Source organism: Mobula birostris, chromosome 12, assembly GCF_030028105.1.
Source record: "Mobula birostris isolate sMobBir1 chromosome 12, sMobBir1.hap1, whole genome shotgun sequence".
Classification (NCBI taxonomy): domain Eukaryota; kingdom Metazoa; phylum Chordata; class Chondrichthyes; order Myliobatiformes; family Myliobatidae; genus Mobula; species Mobula birostris.
This window is the reverse complement of record NC_092381.1, coordinates 111,080,142-111,102,693: the sequence shown is the minus strand read 5'-3', so window position 1 is coordinate 111,102,693 and position 22,552 is coordinate 111,080,142. Positions and strand designations below refer to the sequence as shown.

Below are 22,552 nucleotides of genomic sequence, written 5' to 3'. Positions count from 1 at the left end.
CATGTCACTGGGTATACTTAAGACAGAGGCTGATAGTTTCCTGATTAGTCAGGGCCTAGAGGGATACAGGGAGAAGGCCGGATTGGGGCTGAGAGGGGAAATGGATTAGTCATGATGAAACGGCAGAGCAGACTCAATGGGTCAAATGTCCTAACTTTTGCAGTTTGTACAATGTTTCTTTTGTCCCCCGCTCTGGGTGTTTGATGTTTTCTTGAACAGATTCCATGGTGTTTCTTTGTTGTGTGGGTGCCTGCAGGAGAACGGATTTCAAGGTTGTATTCTGTATACATGCTGTGATAATAAATGTACTTTGAATTGAATTGACCATTCAGTGGGTTGGTTATTCAGTCACATGTAAGATGTAAAAGAGGCTGTTCCACTTTCCTGCAGAGAGAAAGCAGAAGACTGCAGCAGACAGGATCTGCAGGAGAAAATGTCTAACGCATAGCGGTGCAGTGGAAGCGTGCTGGGCCCAGAACCCAGAGGTTGATGGATCGAAACCATCCTCTGCTATTCCTCAGCAGTCAGCACAAGCGACCCAGGTTCAATTCCTGCCTCTGTCAGTAAGGAGTTTGTAATTCCTCTCCACAACCAAGAGAGCTTCCTCTTCCCCCAAAGGCGCACGGGTTGTGGGCACGCTATGCTGATGCTGGAAGTGTGGTGACACTTGTGGGCTGTCCCCAGCACTATCCTCACTGACTTGATTTGACACAAATGTTTTGATATACAAGCGACAAATAAAGCCAAAAATCTTTAAATTCGACAAGATCCCATTCCCCTTTCCTACCTGCTTTCTTTGTGGCAAGCTTGTTGGCCACAGTGACAGATATTTTGGAAGTGGTCGTTTCAGGCCTCCGAACCGGAGTAGAAGGTGGGGATTCTCTGCTCAAGCTGTTGGTGATCATCCGAGAGGCAGCTGAATGGGGAAAAGCATAAACAGGGTGAACGCAGAGAGCACAGTCTTCCACCAGATGTTAACTAAGAAATAGGAACAGATTCATCCCTTTATGCAGAAATGCCTGGGACCAAGAGCAATGGCGACCCAGGATTTGATTGATTTAAGCTCCGGGCTGAATTGGAAAGGTCAGGTACGGGGCTAACCAAGGTGGTGGGAGCATATCAAAGCAACAGGGTCCGGGGTCTGGGTCCAACAGTGAAGAACAACCTGAGGCCTGGATGATTTAGTGCTGGGCCAGATTGAAACGGTCAGGGTGTTAGGGCTGGAGGTGAAGGACGGGCCGGTTCAGCTCACTGCTCCATGAGGTTTGCTCGTCTCTGCACTGAACTAGGCTGTGGGCTGCAACCCAAGGGCTCCAGAATCGGCTGCAGTGATGACTGGCTTCATGGCTGTGGACTCACTTTCACAAACTTCAGTAGTTTGCATGCTTTTATTGTTTTTTTTCTGCACACTGGGTGTTTGTCAGTCTTCCTTTTTTTTAAGTGGGTTCTACTGGGTTTCTTTGTTTTGTGGCTGCCTGTAAGGAGGCAACTCTCAAGGTTGTATATAGTATACATACTTGGATTGTAAATATACTTTGAACTTTGAAATAGAACCCATTATTTCAGATAAAGTATGACTGATTATATTGGAATTAAATTCACGAGGTATAGACCCAGTCCTGTTACCTGCTGATTTATTATCCAAGGATCTGGGTACTGAGGGGACCTCCAGCTGGTTCCAAAGGCACCAAGAAACTGGGGCTGGAGTTCGGGCCATTGCTGAGATTTAGAGAATTTATATGTTTCAACACACACGATATGCTGGAAGAACTCATCAGGTCCGGCAGCATCTATAGAGGGGAATAAACAGTTGACATTTCTGGCGAAGTCCCTTCAGCAGGACTGAAGAGGGAGGGGGAAGAAGCCAAGTTTTGGGGGGGGGGGGGGTGGGGTGGTGGTAGGGTGTTAGTTATGGAAAGAGTACAAGCTAGCAGGTGATAAGTGAACCCAAGGGAGGAGGAAGGTGGTATAAAAGTGGAGGGGGAGGGCAAGGAATTTGATAAGAAACCCTCATTTCCTTTCTTTCATGATCCACTGCCTTTTATTATCAGATTCCTTTTCCTTCAACACTTTACCTCCTCAGCTTATCCCTTCCCAGCCTCTCACATCATCCGTCTCCCCTATCCACCCACCTTCCCCTCCACCTGGTCACACCTATCTCCTGCCAGCACGGACTCCTTCCCCTCCCCCCCCCTTCTTATTATGGCCTCTGCCCCGCTTCCTCCCCAGTCCTGATGAAGGGTTTCAGTCCAAAACATTGACTGTTCATTCCTCTCCATAGATGCTGAGTTCCTCCAGTATTTTGTGTGTGATATACATTGGAGTGATGCAGGGTCTCAACCAATGATCCCTCTAAGGTATGTGTGCACGCACACATCTTTTGCTACTAGTGCACAGACGAATTTAAGCTACGCACAAAGGAATTTAAACTGCGCACAAAAGGTTGTCACCCTCTACCCTGTTGGCATGTTTATTAGATTTCAACATATTAAAGTCATATTTCAAGTTTCAACATATTACCAGATTTCATCACTCAATCTAATTTCACTTCTTATAATATATTGCCCTGCAGCTGGTAGCAGGCCTTGCCTGTTTTCAGCTGTCACCATGAAGGGCTGCGGAAATCGTATAGCCCGAAGCTCAGGGCTATCCTTTTTTGACATCCGGATATGCCATTTTTCTGTCAAAAAGTCCCGGGCTATTGCATCTCAGGTAAGTGAAATTATTTTCTTTTGATCCCTCTCTATTCGCTCTTTATTTGCCCCAGAAACAGCAAAGTATTTTCCAAAGTTTTCTCATTAAAAACCCTGCAGAAAGCTTCCACCTCGGGTGATTTTTGAGGTTTTCTCACCCCCTAGCTTTGTACACAACACACTGCAAAGGCAGTAAATGGAGTCACCACTTACTGATGTCGTCTTGTGTCTGTGCTGAACTATTATTCTGCCTAGGTCCATTGACCAGCACCTAGACAATAGCCCTCCATAACCTTGCCATCAAGGTGCTCACCCCAACTTCCCTGAAACGTTGAAATCGAACCCTTCCGCTGGTAGCTCATTCCACCAAACTCGTGAGTGAAGAAGATCCCCCTCATGTTTCCTTAAACATTTCACCACCCTCTAAGTGAAGAAGTTGCCCCTCAGGCACCTCTTAAACATTTCACCTTTCACCCTTAACCGCTAATTGTAGTCTCAGCCACATCCAAGCTTAGAGACCAGTTTCCCATGCATAGCCACATCAAGGGCCTTTCTAAAGTATAAACAGACAACAGTCATAAGATATAGGAGCAGAATTAGGCCATTTGGCCCATCCATTCTGCCTGCTATTTCATCATGGCTGAAAAATTTTCCTTCGCACTCCCAATCTCCCGCCTTCTCTCCATATCCCTTCATTCTGTAATCAAGAATCTATCAACCTCTGACTTAAATATACCCAATGACTTATCCTCTATAGCCAGCTGTGGCCACGAATTCCACAGATCAACCAGTCTCTGGCAAAAGAAATACCTCATCTCCGTTTTAAAGGACACTCCTCTATTCTGAGGTTGTGTCCTCTGGTTTTAGATTCCCCCATATAGGAAACATACTCTCTACATCCACTATCGAGCCTTTCAACATTCAATAGGTTTCAATTAGGTCACACCTCATTCTTCTGAATTTCAGTGAGTACAGGCCCAGAGTTATCAAATGTTCCTTGTATAATAACCCTTTCAATCCCAGAATCATTCCCGTGAACTTCCTCTGAACCATTGCCAATGTCAGCACATCCTTAGATAAGGGACCCAAAACTGCTCATAGTACTCTAAGTGAGGCCTCATCAGGGCCTTATAAAGACTCAACATCACATCCTTGCTTTTATGTTCACTCATCATAGCTTGTCACAGCAGACAGCCAGCCACTCTAGTGTTGTTTGGTTGACGTTGAGCAGGTCAGTCTCAGCTAAATCAGGTGAGAGTGGGCAGTTGCGCAGAACGTGTTCGATGTTCTGCACCCTTTTGCCACACTCACAGGATTCGCTGGTCTTTAAACCCCACTTCACCATATTGTCTCCCGTCCAACAAATTCCCACTCTCGCTCTGTGGAGAGTGCACCACTTCCGTCTGTCAAACAGTGCCCCGTCTGGTAACATTTCTGTGGGGTCTTGCACTGTATTGTTTGGTGGGGTTTTGGTTTCTGTTTGTTGCCAGAGGTCAATCCTGTGTGTCTGGGGGGATGTTCCATGCAGTAGTTCCTCCACTGTAGCAAAGCTTTTCCTCGATTTTAGGCGGTTGGAAACTGGCACATGATGATGTAGTGGGTGCCGTGGATCCCAGTTCTGTTTACCTTTTTCAATTTTTGTTGTAGTGTGTCTTCGGATCTCTGGGGGAGCAATGCCTGCAAGTCTGTAACTGATGTTAGTGGGTGTGGGGCGCAGTGTGCCCGTGATTATTCGGCAGGCTGCAAGAAGATGAATGTAACTCTTGTTGATTGGGAGGACATCACTACCTAACTGAGTGCCTCCGTGATAAAACAGCGGTAGTCACATTAGTGCCAAAATCCATCTCTGTCACCTGCAGCAGTGAACCAGCGGCTCTCCACGGACGCAGTCCAAAGGCCTCAAAGCTGCGCTGCTGCACGACAGCGCACATTCCACAGTCGGCTACGTGTCCCACAGCAACCAACCACTGTGAAGTCTGATGCTTCCCTGCGTCAAACACTTAACTGAGCAGTAGTGATCAAGCAGGGATAGTGAACCAGTTGCTCGAGCATCAGCTCAGGGGCAGTCAGATCTCTTGGCAATCCTGATTCCCAGCAGACAGTGAAAACTGTCCCATGGAGGTATCAATTACATAGAGTGAGGGAATACCACCTAGATTCTTAATTCTTCTAAAAAATAGATTTTTATTTTGAGAAATGAATTTCAAGGGCATTCACGTACATGATATAAAACTAGGACTAGAATATAAAAGCAAGGATGTAATGTTGAGGTTTTCTAAAGCACGGGTGAGGCCTCACTTGGAGTATTGTGAGCAATTTTGGGCCCCTTGTCTAAAGAAAGGATGTGTTGACATTGGAGAGGGTTCAAAGAATCTCCTTCTACCCTAGGCCACGAACTTATCAATCACCCCAATGAGTTATTAACTTCAAACTTTCTGCATAATCACTCAAAGAGTTGAACTGTATATGCATCTAAAGAGAGCTGTATAACTCATCTCCTTCTACCTTAGAACATGAGCTTATCAATCACCCCTGCTGTGGACACTTTCTGGAGGTCCAAGATCCGTATGCTCCACGACCGCTGGACTAAGTGTGCAAATGTAGGAGGGGACTATGTTGAAAAATAAATATGCTAGGTTTTCTAAAATTGACTCCTTCTACCTTAGGCCACGAACTTATCAATCACCCCTCATATATATTTTGCCTTTCTATGCATATAAAATACTTAAGAAACGTATGTATTTCAATAATTAAACCACTGCGTTGCTTAGTAATAATTGTAGCTTTCATCGGGGCAGGGCCTTTCACATGCTCCAATATTCTCACTTTATCCTTTAAAATTGTTCTGGTCATTGACCGACTATAGCCTAACACTTTCCAATGACCGGTGGCATTTCATCTCTTTCCGATCGCTTTATTATTTCCACTTTATTTTCAATCGTGATCGTTCTCTGTCAATGGAACAGAGACGCTGCGGATTCAGCAGCAGCTGCGGGCAGCAGATCCTGAGCTCCCCCGGGTCCTAAAGTCCACCCGCACTGAGACAGGTTCAATGGGACAAGTGGGGGGCGGTGCTGACTGGAAAAGGGGGGAGGGGTCAGGGTGAATCTTGCTAAGAAAAATTTTAGCCAAATACAGAGTTACACACTCAACACAGTGTTAACAACAACGTGATCCGACTTAAAATGGCGGAAAGCGTTCTTCTTCCTCGAGCCGACGTATTTTTAATATAATAGGCTTTATGGCAGGCCGTTCGTAAGTACGAGTTGTTCGTAAGTCAGACGTTCATAATTTAGGGAATAACTGTTTATCAAAGAACATAAAGGTCACCATATACAACCCTGAGATTCATTTTCACAGTCAAAACAAGACACATACAATACAAAGAGAATCAATGAAAGACCACCCCAACAAGACAAACAAGCAGTGTGCAAAAGAGAACAAACTGTGCAAATATAAAAGAAATAAGACTAACAATAAATAAACAATAAATACCAAGAACATCATAATACTAAACTATTTTGCAGTTTCAAGTCTTGAGCCAATATACAGTCAAACTCCACATTACAATAGCTTAAGGTTAAAGTTGTACAAATTTAACAGTAAAATATATCTCTGAAAGCTGCTATCCAACGAAAGTTTTAAGAAAAGTCATAAAATTGTCAATGTTGGAAATCTGAAATAAAAAAATCTGTTAGAGGTGAAGCAGTGTCTGCAAACGGATAAATATGAATACAATCAATTTTTCACATCAATCACCTTTCATCAGAGTTAAGAATAGTTCGAAAACAAGCATGTTTTAAGTGGCAGGGAAGCAGGAGGGATGACTATATACATGTATATTTTGCTGATATTCTGTGCACGCCTGCTGTCTTATGTGTGTGGGGACTGGGCCTCAAGCCTGGGAGAGGCATTGCAGCCACTACGCTCCACCAACCACCCCGCACCCCCGTGTTTGGCAGAAAACAAGCTATGTTGTGGTCGACTGAAGATTTCAATGGACCATGTGCATATAAATTTTGCACAGTTGCATTTTGCTGGTATCCTGTATGTGCTTGTTGCCTTGTGTGTAGGTGTGTGATGCCTGGGAGGGGCATCGGAGCTCATGTGCTTCACTGGGGGTGGTGTGGCGCAGCTGAATCCCCCCCCCCCCCGGTGTTTGCTCAGCGGGGTACAAGTTTTATTACAGTTGACTGCAGATTGATGGCGTGAGTTTTGGACTCTTATTTCGTGATTGTGATACCACTTGTGCTGGCTATCTTGTGTGTGCTTGGTGCTGTGTGTAACTGTTGGTACTGTGTTTTGCACCTTGATCCTGGAGTAACACTGTTTCATTTGGCTGCATTCCTGAATATGCTTGAGTGACAAATAAGCTTGAATTGAAAAGGTTATCCAACTTGTGACATGAATCCCTCTCCACAGATGCTTCCTGCCCTCTTGGGTATTCTGGGGAGGCACAGCAATGTAATAGTTAACGTAACACTATTACAGTGTCAGAGACTAATTGCTACTGTGAGGAGCTTGTACATTTTCCCCATGACCGTGTAGGTTTCCTCTGGATCCTCTGATTTCCTCCCACATTCCAAAGACGCACTGGTAAATTAATTGGTCACATGGGTATAACTGGGCAAAGTACGCTCGTTTGGCTGAATGGACCCATTATGTGCTGTAGCTCTAAATCAGAAAATATGTCCACTGTTCTTTTATTTCAGCTTTACAGCATCTGAGATGTTCAGTATCTCACTATCCCATCACCACTATTCCCTCCCCTGTCGTCATGCATCCTCTTGTCTTTAAATCTCCTACAGGCTGCGCCAGGTAATGTCATAGTTAGCGCGATGGAGTTCAAAGCTCAAATCCGGCGACGTCTAAGAAAGTTTGTACATTTCTTCCCGTGTGTGCATGGGTTTTCTCCGGGTGCTTCAGTCTCATCCCACAGTCCAAAGACCGACTGGTCAGCAAGTTAATTGGTCACTGTAAATAGGTGTGTTGCTGGGCAGCACGGCTCAAAGGGCTGGAAGGGCCTCTCACAGTGGATGGATAGATGGATAGAGAGGTCATCTGCCATGAACAGGCCTTTATCATTCCTCTCTTAGGTGGCACAATCAGCATCTGTATCATTCAGTTTCTCCGTGTGCACTTTATCTGAATCAGCACCTCTTCTCCCAACTTATAATATGTTACTCTGGGTTTCTAAAATCTCGTGTTTATGACTGTTTTCATAACAGTTCCTAGTTCTAATGAGAGGTCGTTAACCTGAAATAGTAACTCTTGTTTCGCTCTCTTCACATTCACTGCCTGAACTGGTGTATTATTAGAACAATTTTCCCCACTGCATTTGTGTCTACTTACGTGAGCCCGTTGTTCTTTTCAATTCAAACTGTACGTTTCCAGGAGAGGGGTTTATCGACTCTGTAGCCATCTTAGCAAGTTCCTAAAAGAAGATATAGAGTAAAATGAGAGGTGGAGGACATGATGCAAGCCTATACAGGTGGGGTGTAGATGTTTTGCTGGCTGTTCACTCTGCAGAACCTACTCTCCTTGGCATTATGGGGGCTGTTCCATCGGGATCATCACAGAGGCTGCTGAGCGAGCCTCCAGATGGCTATGGATCAAGAGGTATGACCTGTGGACCAATGCTACTGGGACCCAAATGGGGCAGAATCAACCCCGGCTGGTTCACCTGGGCGAGAGTATCTGATGTTTATGAACCCCTTTCTGGGCATCTCTGGAAATACGGCTGGTTGGCCTTTCGCCAGCAGCCAATGGATTCTGCGGCGATAAACCGGCCTTTCTCCGGGCTTCCTACATCTAAGGTGTATACAACGTTGGTCCCGCCAAATCCGTGAGATTGGGATGACTCGCCCATCCAATCCCCAGTTTGTGTGAATGCTGTGTGATTTACTGCCCTGCAATAGCCAGTCAGCATAAAATAACAGATTACACACTGCAACAATTACGAGCAGTATATTTGTGAACATTAACTGAGCCAAAGAGCTAGTAAAGAAAAGAAAGAAGAAAGGGCCCATTATTATTAATCAGTCAAATGGGCACAGGCTGGAGCTCAAATCTTCCAAAGGCCATATTCACTGTCTCGTTGGGCGGTATTCATGAGAACTCTTGTATAGTTGAACGACAATTGAACTTGAACTGAATTAATATTTTAAACTTAGAAAATGGTTGGGTTGAGCTGTTCTCTGATCTTGGCAATCCACTTGCAAATGTTTTGTCACCATGACAGGAGACATCATCAGTGCTGTTTACTTTTGGTGTGTCCTCCAAATGCTTGGCGTTTATAAACTTATCTATCAGTTGACTGGTTGCCCTAGAATTCCTAGAAGCATGGTTTTCCACAAACAATTCTATAAACAGACATGTAGCACTCGATCCCATTTATAAGCCAATGTGGGCAAAATTCCAAACGATGCACAACAGTTCACCACGCAACCAATCAGCAACGGGACCCCTCTCCCTACGTCACAAATGATTTTCTGTAATGATGACCAATCAACCAAATGATAAGTATATAAAGGCCAAGCTTTCAGAGGACACGCTACAAGTAAACAGTGCACTGATGACGTCTCCTCGTATGGCGAAATGATTGCAAATGGATTGCCAAGATTGGAGAACAACTCAACCCCACCATCAACCTCCCGAGCTGCATATTTTCCAAATTATTTCCAATTAGAAAATGAGACAGTAAAATGTCAAAATAGTTGTGAGGGCTGAATATATTTTAATACACTGTATAAAAATTAAATTGTATAAAAATTAGGTACATATAAGTTACCTCAGTCATTTATTCTAGAACCCATTTCCCCACACTACCATTAACTCCCCCGGATATTACCATCCTCATACACACCAGAGACAATTTTAGAGCCAAGTAACAAAACAACTGTTCACCTTTGGAATGTAGGAGGGACCTAGGGAACCAAGCGAATGCTCTGTAGACACCTATTGCCCATTACACCACTGAGGTTTAGGGCAGCAATGAAGGTCCTCCATCTCTGATGGTGCTCAGGGCTTCCTACATTGTGACAGTAGCTTCCTCTCAGTTCTCACTAGTGTCAGTCATGTAAGTCCCAGGTGGAGACTCAGGAATACCCTCACACTCAGGTGTGGAAGGATTCTTCATTGCTGTTTCCATAACAGTTTTGTTTTACCAGTTGGGGTTGTTAGCCCTGAGCTGAACCCCTGAACCTGGAGGACCAGTTGACCACTCTTAGTCTGGCCTCTGCCCTTTGACCTGTTTGGTACGGGTGGCCCTACCAAGAGTCAAAGCATAAAGCCCTGACTCCAAACCAACATAGCTCTCCAGGTCATTGAGGCACACAAACCTCCAAATCACGACGAGGTCTATAGATGCATCAAGGACATTAAAGAGACTCTTCAAAGGGCACCAGGTTGAATTAAAAATGGAGAGCTATGTGGGAGGGTTACCTTGATATTAGAGCAGGTAAAAAAGTTGGCACAATATTGCTATGTTCTAACATGGAAGAACATGCAACCTCTATAAAGGCAGTGCCAATCAGAATTAAACTGGGCTGCCGGAGCTCTGAGGCAGCAGTTCTTGTATCCATAACCCTGTGCTAAATTCGATTGTTCAAATGGGTTTTCAGACAGTGCTTCTTGACAGAATATTCAGCAAAACCAAAAGCAGCATCCGCCATCAGGATAGTCATAGTCATACTTTATTGATCCTGGGGGAAATTGGTTTTCCTTACAGTTGCACCATAAATAATTAAATAGTAATAAAACCATACATAATTAAATAGTAATATGTAAATTATGCCAGGAAATAAGCCCAGGACTAGCCTATTGGCTCAGGGTGTCTGACCCTCCAAGGGAGGAGTTGTAAAGTTTGATGGTCACAGACAGGAATGACTTCCTATGATGCTCTGTGTTGTATCTCGGTGGAATGAGTCTCTGGCTGAATGTACTCCTGTGCCTAACCAGTACATTATGTAGTGGATGGGAGACATTGTCCAAGATGGCATGCAACTTAGACAGCATCCTCTTTTCAGACACCACCGTGAGAGAGTCCAGTTCCATCCCCACAACATCACTGGCCTTACGAATGAGTTTGTTGATTCTGTTGGTGTCTGCTACCCTCAGTCTGCTGCCCCAGCACACAACAGCAAACATGATCGCACTGGCCACCACAGACTCGTAGAACATCCTCAGCCTCGTCCGGCAGATGTTAAAGGACCTCAGTCTCCTCAGGAAATAGAGACGGCTCTGACCTTTCTTGTAGACAGCCTCAGTGTTCTTTGACCAGTCCAGTTTATTGTCAATTCGTATCCCCAGGTATTTGTAATCCTCCACCATGTCCACACTGACCCCCTGGATGGAAACAGGGGTCACCAGAGCCTTAGCTCTCCTCAGGTCTATCGTCAACTCCTTAGTCACACCACCACCACCCAGGACATGCTCTCTTCTCACTGCCGCCAAGAGAGAATGTGTAAGAGCCTCAGGACTTGCACCACCAGGTTCAGGAATAGTTACTATCCCTCAACCATCAGGCTCTTAAACCAAAGGGGATAACTTCACTCAACTTCATTTGGTCCATCATTGAAATGTTCCCACAACCAATGGACTCACTTTCAAGGATTCTTCCTTTTAAGTATGCACGCAGAAAAAGAATCTCAGGGTTGTATGTGGTGACGTGTATGTACTCTGTTAATAAATTGTATTTTGAACTTTTTCTCATCTCATGTTCTCCATATTAAATCCTTATTTATTATTCTTTCTTTCTTTTTTGTATTTGCAGAGTTTGTTGTCTTCTGCACTCTGCTTGAACGCCCTAGTTGGGTGATCTTTCATTGACTCTACTATAGTTATTATTCTACACATTTGTTCAGTATGTCTGCAAGAAAATGAATCTCAGGGTTGTAAGGTAATATACATGTACTTTGATAATAAAATTAACCTTGAACTTTGATTGAAAAGCAAATTGCTTTCAAAGTCACGGTCAGCTATCCACTCCCGTCGGTAAGCAACTCACCATACGATGGAACTTTGTACTGTGTGATGGAACCACTGAAACCTGTTTCAGTGCACAGGTCTCCTTAAACATTCAAGCTGTCCTACACAATGGAGGATTGCGGTTTACCAAAGGTGGGAAATTCCAAATCATCCACCACTGCAGTCAAGACAGGCTGATGGTCCTATTCTACTTGTACACAATATATGTTAGAGGCGTACAAGATGATAAGAGTACACAGTCAGATTTTTTCCTTGGGGTGGAAATGACCTATACAAGGGGGCATATCAACACTGGCACACCACAAGAGTGTGTGCTTAGCCTGCAGCCCTACTCACTCTACACCCATGACTGTGTGGCTACGTATGGGTCAAATGCTATCTATAAATTTGCTGATGATACAACTATTGCCAGTAGACTCTCGGAAAGAGGTGAGAGGGAGTACAGGAGCGAGATATACCTGCCAGTTGAGTGATGTCACAGCAACAACCGTGCATTCAAGGTCAGTAAGACAAAAGTGCTGATTGTGGACTTCAGGAAGGGTAAGACGGGGGAACACAAACCAGTCCTTCTAGAGGGATCAGAAGTGAAGAGTGTGCAATTTCAAGTTCCAGGGTGTCAAGATATCTGAGGATCTAACCTGGTCCCAACATATCGAAGCAGCTATAAAGAAGGCAAGATAGTGGCTATACTACATTAGGAGTTTGAGGAGATTTGGTTTGTCACCTAAAACACCAGAAAACTAGATGAATGGTGGAGAGCATTTGGGGAGGCTACTGCACAGAACCGAAAGCTAGAGAAAGTTGTAAAATTAATCATCTTGGTTACTAGGCTCCGTAGTACCCAAGACATCTTCAAGGAGTGGTGACTCAGAAAGGCACATCCATTATTAAGGACCCCCATCATCCAGGACATGTTCTCTTCTCATTGTTACCATCAGAAAGAATGTCCAGAAGCCTGAAGGCACACCCTCAACGATTCAGAAACAGCTTCTTCCCCTCTGCTATACAACTCCTAAATGGATATTCAATCCACAAACACTAACTAATTTTTTAAAAATATATTATTTCTGTTTTGCACTATTTTTCATCTAACTATTTAATATACATATACAGTACCTATAAAAAGTATTAACCCCCTTGGATTTTTTCCATGCTTTATTGTTTGACTACATTGAATCACAGTGGACTTAATTTGGCTTTTCTCAGACTGATCAACAGAATAAGACTTTCATGTCAAAGTGAAAACAGATCTCTACAAAGTGACCTAAATTACAATTATAAAATACAAAATAATTGATTGCATAAGTATTCACCACCCCCTTTAATATGATACACTAAATTATCACTCTTGCAGAGTCACATAATTAATTAAATGGAGATCTTGGTTTTTTTGGAGACCCATGTACAGTCATGGCGTTTCAATTGATTGTAGTAAAAATACACCTGTACCTGGAAGGTCCAACTGCTGGTGAGTCAGTATCCTAGCAAAAGCTACACCATCAATCCAAGCAACTTCACGAAAAGGTTATGAAAAATACAAGTCAGAAAATGGATTCAAGAAAATTTCCAAGTCACTGATCAAGAAATGGAAAGAATATCGCACAGCTGCAAATCTGCCTGGAACAGGCCATCCTCAAAAAAGTGAGTGACCATAAGAACGGGACTAGTGAAGTGGGTGGGGGGAGGGGGGCTCTGGAGGACTTACAAGCTTCAGTGACTGAGAAGGGAGAGTCTGCACCCACAACAGTTGCTGCCTGGGTGCTTCACCAGTCGCAGCTTTGTGGGAGTATCAAAGGGAAAGCCACTATTGAAAAAAATTCACATGAAATCTCAGCTAGAATTTGTCAGAAGTCACATGGGAGATGCTGAAGTCAGCTGGAAGAAGTTTCTATGGTCTGATGAAACCAAAACTGAGCTTTTTGGCTATCAGACCAAACACCACACATCATCCCTACCGTGAAGCATGGTGGTGGCTGCATCATTCTGTGGGGATGCTTCACCACAGCAGCCCTGGAAGGCTTGTGAAGGTAGAGAGTAAAATGAATGAAGCAAAATACAGGGAAATCCTGGAGGCAAACCTGTTGCAGTCTGCAAGGGAACTGCGACTTGGGAGATTTGTTTTCCAGCAAGACGATGACCCCAAACATTAAGCCAAAGCTACACAGGAATGGCTTAAAAACAGCAAAGTTAATGCCCTGAAGTGGCCAAGTCAGAGTCTGGACCTCAATCCAATTGAGAACTTGTGGGTGGACTTGAAAAGGGTTGTTCACTCACAATCTATAGTACCTATAAAAAGTATCCATCCTTCTTGAAAGTTTTCATGTTTTATTGTTTTACAGCATTGAATCACAGTGGATTTAAATTTGGCTTTTTTCACACTGATCAACAGAAAAAGACTCTTTTGTGACAAAGTGATCTAAATTAATTTCATATATAAAACAAAATTATTGATTGCATAAGTATTCACCCTGTTCAAGTGAGAATTTAATAGATGCACCTTTGGCAGCAGGATTCAGAGAAGATTCATGAGAATTATTCCAGGAATGAAAGTGTTACCATATGAGGAACGTCTGGCAGCTCTTGGGCTGTATTCCCTGGAGTTCAGAAGAATGAAAGGGAATCTCACAAACATTCTGAATGTTAAAAAGCTTGAACAGGTTAGATATGGCAAAGTTATTTCCCATGGTAGGGGAGTCTAGGACTAGAGGGCACAACTTCAGTATTGAAAGATGTCCATTTAGAACAGAGATGTAGATAAATTACTTTAGTCAAGGGGTGGTAAACCTGAAGGCCAAGTCATTGGGTGTACTTAAAGCAGAGATAGATAGGTCCTTGATAGCCAGAGCATCAAAGGATATGGGGAGAAGGCAGGAGAGTGGGGATGACTGGAAGAATTGGATCAGCCCATGATAGAATGGTGGAGTAGACTCGATGGGCCAAATGGCCTACTTCTGCTCCTATATCTTATGGTCTTAAGTTCATAGTAAATTTATTATCAGAGTGTACGTTACTATATACTACCTTGTGATTCATTTTCTTGCAGGCATTTACAGGAAAATAAATACAATCGAATTTTATGAAAACATTCTAAGACCAACAAACACCATGTGCAAAAGCCAAACTGTGCAAATAAAAAAAATACTGAGAACAAGAGTTGCAGAGTCCTTGAAAGTGAGTCTGTAGGTTGTGGAATCAGTTCAGAATTGAGGTCAGTGAAGTTATCCACACTGGTTCAGGAGCCTGATGGTTGTGGGGTAATAACTGTTCCTGAACCTGGCGGTGTGGGACCTGAGGCTCATTGTGGTGAGTGAAGTTATCCACACTGGTTCAGGAGCCTGATGGTTGTGGGGTAATAACTGTTCCTGAACCTGGCGGTGTGGGACCTGAGGCTCATTGTGGTGAGTGAAGTTATCCACACTGGTTCAGGAGCCTGATGGTTGTGGGGTAATAACTGTTCCTGAACCTGGTGGTGTGGGACCTGAGGCTCATTGTGGTGAGTGAAGTTATCCACACTGGTTCAGGAGCCTGATGGTTGTGGGGTAATAACTGTTCCTGAACCTGGCGGTGTGGGACCTGAGGCTCATTGTGGTGAGTGAAGTTATCCACACTGGTTCAGGAGCCTGATGGTTGTGGGGTAATAACTGTTCCTGAACCTGGTGGTGTGGGACCTGAGGCTCATTGTGGTGAGTGAAGTTATCCACACTGGTTCAGGAGCCTGATGGTTGAGGGGTAATAACTGTTCCTGAACCTGGTGGTGTGGGACCTGAGGCTCATTGTGGTGAGTGAAGTTATCCACACTGGTTCAGGAGCCTGATGGTTGTGGGGTAATAACTGTTCCTGAACCTGGTGGTGTGGGACCTGAGGCTCATTGTGGTGAGTGAAGTTATCCACACTGGTTCAGGAGCCTGATGGTTGAGGGGTAATAACTGTTCCTGAACCTGGTGGTGTGGGACCTGAGGCTCGTTGTGGTGAGTGAAGTTATCCACACTGGTACAGGAGCCTGATGGTTGTGGGGTAATAACTGTTCCTGAACCTGGTGGTGTGGGACCTGAGGCTCATTGTGGTGAGTGAAGTTATCCACAGTGGTTCAGGAACCTGCTGGCTGTGGGGTAATAACTGTTCCTGAACCTGGTGGTGTGGGATAACTCCAAACACCAAGTGTGCAATCTGTTTTACATCTGCCCACATAATGTTACGTTTTTCAATGTTATCAGGCAAAGTGCTGAATGCTGTTTATAAATGTTGTGAAAGCGACTGGGATGACCAATCTAAGTGATCCATTTCACTACTTAAGGTGGGTGGGACTGGGAAAAATACCTCAAGCCCCAACTAACTGGTTCATCCAAAAATAACCTGCTGTTGCCCTTCACGTCATTTTTCTCTGAAATTAATTTAGAGCAGTTAACTCAGCTGCAAAGGTCGGAAATCTATTCTCAGAATCTATCACGTGTTGTATAGCTGGGCCATCACAGTTGGATTTCTGGATCTGGCTAAGGTTTGCTTGGAACAATAAACCCTGGAAGCATGTGCACGTGGAGGAACTCTGCAATGCTGCAGCTTCGTTATTTCATGTGTGTGTTTAATAATTGCTTTGTCTTCACATTTTAATTGAGCTAAATATGGCGCGAGAGGGCGACTTCTTCCAGTGCATTTGCAAAACAGTTTAAATTATTCTTTTTAATGTCTCTTTCTTGTCTTTTCAAGGTAGCTGGGGTGCTGTCGGAGTCTGTGACCTACACCTACGCGCAAACTGCGGTTCTTCATGGTGGCAGATTCTCGCTCTCTGAGCTCGCCGAGAGGTCTAGAGTTTTCAATATCTCCAGGAGCAGCCTGGAAGATGTGTGCCTTTAGAGTAGGGCACTGTGGCTTGTGGACGACCCGGTTCTTCACCGGTATTACCAACTGAAGTGTCACAGGACGTTGGAACATCAAGACAGCAGTGTATGCTGTTGTCAGAATAAGCAACGCTGTAGACTGTAACATCAAAACAGCCAGCTGTTGGCCTCCCCTCTTGCTGTGGCAAGAGTGATACCTCTCTCCCTTGTGAGTGAGAGAGAGTGCAACCGTGGGATGTCAGAGTGTTGGGATCATCAGTTTTTTTTTGTTGGACCATAGCTCAAGGTCTCTTTGGAGGATTGGCAGGTGGTGGTGGGGAGGGGCTGATGTTTTTGCTGAGGCAGTTGGGGGGAGGGTTGATGCTTTGCTACTGCTTGTGTGAGGGGACTTTGGGGTTCTAACATTTTTCTGTCATTCATTCACTGGGGTTTTCTGTTTCGTGAATGTCTGTGAAGAGTAAGAATTTCATGCTGTATACAGTATACATTCTCTAATATTAAATGGAACCACTGAACCGTTATTCATAAGGTATAATATTATTGCAATCACTTGATATTCTCCCAAGGCAGGGGTTCCCAACCTTTTTTATGCCATGGACCAATACCATTAGCAAGGGTTTGGCAACCCCTGTCCTGGTTGGGGCTTTCGGTTTTTCACTCTCTCCTTTCACAGCTGCCGCTTGGTCTCTGCAGTACAGAGGAGGTCGCTCTCATGTAGCACAGTACCCCCTTGAACAGATTTCCTCCAGGTGTACCTATTGAGCACAATTTCTTACCAGTTTTTAGAAAGAAAAAAGTGAAAAGCAGCTGGAATGTTGACAAAGTAGAGCACTATTGATTATAGCATTGATTATTGGTATGAATGAAGAGTATGAGAGGGAGATTACAGTCCCAACAGAATCATATTAATATCTTCCATTTTACTAAAGGCCAACATAGTGCCAGAACGCACAGTCATTAATTTGAAAGTTCAAAGTAAATTTTACTGTTAATGTACATATAGGTCACCATATACAACCCTGAGATCCTTTTTCATGTGGACATATAAGCAAATCTATAGAATATCAACTATAACAGGATTAATGAAAGATCAACCAGCGTGCAGAAGACAATAAACTGTGTACATGCAAATATAAATAAATAGCAAGAACATGAGATAAAGAGTCCTTAAAGTGAGATCACTGATTGTGGGAACATCTCAGTAGATGGGCAAGTGAGTGTCATTATCCCCTTTTGTTCAAGAGCCTGATGGTTGAGGGGTAGGAACTGTTCTTGAACCTGATGGTGGCTCTTGTACCTGGCAGCAGTGAGAAAAGAGCATGGCCTGGGTGATGGGAATCTAGGCTTTGCTCCAAAATGCTTCCTTGCCTACAGAGGCCTCCCATTTTTGGCATTTAGTTTCGGAGCCATGTGATAAAGAAAGCAGCTCTAGCAGCACTCACCTGCTTGTAAACCACTTTGGCATGTTTTAGAATGGCAATAATATCCCCGACAGCTGTGATGCCTAGTTCATTCATGATGTCTTTGGTGAGGTCCATGAGCATGTTCTTCTGAATCCTGTGTAAAGAAAGAAAGGTCTTGCTGAGTGTCGGGGTGGCAGGCTCAAGACCTGGCTGGTGCAGGAAGTTAAGTATAGATATTTTCCCTTTGGAGAAACCTTTATTAACCCTAACGTCTTAGGAAATCAGAGACCCCAGAGGAAACCCACGTGGTCCCAGGAAGACAGAGACAAAGAAATACTTTTGGATGACTGTCCCTGTCAAAGTATAGGAAACAGGAGCTTCAATTACAAACAAACCCCAATTCACCATGTGATAATGCCCATAAGATATACTAGCAGAATCAGGCATTCGGCCCTCAAGTCTGCTCTGCCATTCTATCATGGCTGATTTATTATCCCATTTTCCTGCCTTCTCCCATAACCTTTGACACCATGACCTGACTAACCAAGAACCAGACAAACTGCCCAGAGATGTTGATTGAGAGATTAATACTGGAGACACAAGAGCTTTCAGACACTGGAATCTCTGGAGAAACATGGAAAAATACTGGAGGAACAGATCTGGTGGCATCCATGGACAACAAGATGGAGCCAAAGCATGGATTCCCTATGCAGATCTCATAGTCATACAGCACTACAGCACAGAACCAGGATCTTTGGCACACCTAATCAGTGCTACACTGTTATTCTGCCTAGTCCCATCAACCCATATCTAGACTAATACACTTTACAACCTTCTCATCCACGTGCCTTTCCAAACTTCTCTTAACTGTTGCAATCGGACCCGCATCTACCTCTTGCGGTGGCAGCTCTCTGCACACTCACACCACCCTCTGAGTGAATGAGAATCAGGTTTAAAATCACCAGCATATGTCATGAAACTTGTTATGTGGCAGCAGTACAATCCAATACATAGAAATAAAACCGAATTACAGTAAATATATGTATTAAATAGTTAAATTAGTGCAAAAAAATGTTGTGTTCATGGGTTCAATATTCATTCAGAAATCTGATTAGTTGAGTGTGTGCCTTCAGAATTCTGTACCTCCTCCCTGATAGTAGCAATGAGAAGAGGGCATGATCTGGGTAATGGGGTTCTCAATGATGGATGCCACCTCCTTGACGGCATCGTTCCTTGAAGATGTCCTGGATACTACGGAGGCTAGTGCCCATGAAGGAGCTGACTAAGTTTACAATGTAAATGTAACTTTGCTGGATCAAATAACAACAGCACAAAAAGATCGTTACTTATCTTTTCACCCGTTTATTTCTTCGAGCTCAGCTGGCAAGTGAACTTGGACCCGACATCAGGGAGAAACCCTTTCTCATCTCCCCGGTGGTTCTACAAGTTCACTGCCTGATGTCAGAATTGTCAGAAGTTATAAGGCCACCGATACGAAAGAACAATCAGTTTGATAACCATTCCGGCCAAGTCAATGGACTATTGATACAAAGTACAATCAATTTGTTAGACTCTCCAGCCACCTTAATTAAAGAAAAGAACGTCCTACCTGGTTTGCTGGAGCCACAACTTAATTACAAAGTTAAGAACATCCGTCAAATGTATGCTTGAATTAAGAAAGAAATGTTCTGTCTAATTTCCATCAGGTACTGCTTTTTGTCAAAATCAAAAAGTGTGAAAAGCCCAGAGATATCTATGTGGATCTGGGCAAACTTTAATCATCTTGCTCCAAAGAAAGCAGCTGTGAGACATTATTCAAACACACTGCAGTCACAGACATAGTCAGTACTTAATTCATTGTTTACAGACATCTGAGAATCCCCCATTCCCTTAAACTTTATCATACAACTCTCTGCAGTTTACTTCAATCCTGTACAGTAGCCCCCCCACCTCCCAAATTAGACAGTGATGCAGCCAGTTAGAATGCTCTCCATAGTAAATCTGTAGAAATTTGACAATGTCTTTGGTGACATTCCAAGTCTCTTCAAACTCCTAATGAAATATAGCCACTGTCTGCCCTCTTTGCAACAATATGTTGAGCCCTCATGTTTCTGTTAAATATTTCATCTTTCACCTTTAAGCTGTGAACTCCAGTTCAAGCTTCATCCAAATTCAGTGGAAAAAAGCCTTCTATTATAATTATAATACTATTTTAAATCTAAATCCTTTGACTCTAAGAATTACAAATAATGGTTTCCTTGTCGATTCGTCCCTTCCCACTCATCTCACTCCTGGCACTTATCCCTGCCTATTCACTTCCTCCCGCACCTCCATTCAGTCCTTCTACACAAGGCAACATTTCATCTATCAACTTGCTGGGGTCACCCTACTGTGTCCAGTGCTCTGGATGTACATCGGCGAGACATGTCGTAAACTGAGGGACCACTTCGTCGAGCAGCTCTGCACCATTCACCACAAGCGGAAATTCTCAATGGGCTAACATTTCAATTCCAATTCCCATTCCTGTTCTGTCATGTCAGTCTATGGCCTTTTCATGTGCCAAGAAGAGGCCACACTCAAGGTGGAGGAGCAATACCTTATATTCTGTCTGGGTAGTCTCCAAACTAAAGGCATGGATATCAATTTCTCCTCCATTAAAAAAAGATTTCCTCCCCTCCCCTCTTCTTCTATTCCCCACTCTGAACTCTTACCTCTTCTCGCCTGCCTATCACTTCTCCTTGATGTCCTTCCTCCTTATCATTCTCTTATAGTTCTCTTTCCTCTCCTATCAGATCTCTTCTTCTCCAGTACTTTATCTTTCCTAGCCAAATGGCTTCATCTATCACCTTCTAGCTTACCCTCCTTTCCCCTCCTGCACCTTTTTATTCTGGTGCCTTCTCCCTTCCTTTCCAGTCCTGATGAAAAGTCTCGGCCCAAAATTTCGATTATTTATTCATTACAATAGTTGCTGCCTGACCTGCTGAGCTCCTCCAGTATTGTGTCCAAAGGTTCATTTTAATATCAGAGAATGTATTCCATATACAACCTGAAATTCACACTCTTCAGACATGCACTAAACAAGAAACCCCTAGAGTGACTGATAGAAACATCGAAGCCGCCAAAGCCCCCACTCCCTCCCTTCACACAAACAGTAGCAAAAGCATCGAATGCCCCCTCCACACTCGTGTCAGCAGAAGCACCGAGGCACCCCCACCTACCCACCATGCAAGCAACAGCAGGGGCCCCCCAAAGAGACCCCGATTCAGAGTCCATCAAAACTACAGTCCATAACCCAGCACTTCAGTATCTTAGACAGACCTTCTCTCCGTGTTACTCTAATATTCTCTTCTTCCTAACACTTTATTCTGCGTTCTAGATATTCCTGTTACCTTTTACTAACTCAAAGTTTAGATGGCGTGCAAAACCATGTTTGTCACTGTACATGTCAAGTATGAAGCAGTTTATAGTTGACATTTCAGGTCAGGACCCCTCATCTGGACTGAAAAAGTGGTGAAGGGAAGGGTGGATCTGAAGGAGAAGGGTCTATAGTTAGGGTGGGTAAGCAGATAGAGCAAGGAGGAGTGGAAACGATGACAAGAGGTGAGGAGATGATAGGTTTAATCTGTCGTTGGTGAAGTCTAAAAAGGAAGGAAGAAGTAAGTGTTGTGTGAGGGTGTGGCTTATTTGCCAGTCGAAAGCCACTTCCACCACGTTGGTCGTTGATTGGTCCGTTTAAAAACTGCAGCTGCACTTAAACTCCAGTTTTAAGCTCCTTGGAGATATCAGATTAGCACGCGTGGGAGGCTTTCTCTCACTTTCCCCCCTTTGCCTCCAGGGCACGTTTCACAGAACCACTGGGGAGTATGCCCCACTTGCTCTTTTACCCAAGTAACTGTTTGCTGAATATTTAGTTTTGTAGTTTGTGTAACTTGGGGAAACTTAATTGTTTGGTCAAATTTTTTTTACTGTTGGTAAATAAATGATTAATATGCTTATTTGCAGTCAGTGTTTTATGTCTCATTCACCAAACCCGTGAACCTGCTTCCATGGTACAGTGGGAGAACAAAGTTTTAAGGACCAAATTAAAAAGACCATAAAGGCCTTGACAGAGTGGGTGTGGAAAGGATGTTTCCTATAGTGCATGGGTTCCCACCCTTTTTTATGCCATGGACCCTTACAATTAACCAAAGGATCCTTGGACCCCAGGTTGGGAACCCCTGCTATAGTGGATGCGTCTAGGACCAGAAGGCACAGCCTTGGAATAGAGGGATATCAACTTAGAATGGAGTTGAGAGGGAATTTCTTCAGCCAGTGTGCTGAATCTCTAGAATTCATTACCACAGATGGCTGTGGAGGCCGAGTCATTGAGTATATTTAAAGCGGAGATTGATGTCCTGATTAATCAAGAACCTATCAAAGGATAGGGGGAGAAGGCAGGAGAACTAGGCTATGAGGGATAATAAATCAGCCATGATGGAACGGCAGACCTGACTCAAAGGGCTGAATGGTCATATTGTGCTCTTTATGGTTTTGTATTGTCAGCTCCCATTCCAGTTTTTTAAAAACTATTTGTCTAATTGAATCTAGTGCAATTCTCACAAGGTTCTCCTCTCTGGAGAAAAAGAGGTTAAAA

At 43.8% G+C, this 22,552-nt stretch overlaps 1 protein-coding gene across 3 annotated transcripts in view; it reads right to left on the bottom strand.

The window, feature by feature from the left end:
• Positions 1 to 22,552, bottom strand: part of c12h19orf47 (chromosome 12 C19orf47 homolog) — a 93,242-nt gene that overhangs the window by 22,459 nt on the left and 48,231 nt on the right. For 2 of the 3 annotated variants that reach the window (XM_072274485.1, XM_072274486.1), the window contains exons 3-5: positions 17,959 to 18,073; positions 8,046 to 8,127; positions 788 to 916 (exon numbers count right to left, since the gene is read on the bottom strand). In XM_072274485.1, coding sequence (XP_072130586.1) covers positions 788 to 916; positions 8,046 to 8,127; positions 17,959 to 18,073 — 326 coding nt within the window. The remainder of the gene's footprint in view (positions 1 to 787; positions 917 to 8,045; positions 8,128 to 17,958; positions 18,074 to 22,552) is intronic. The other variant, XM_072274487.1, reaches the window with a different exon arrangement.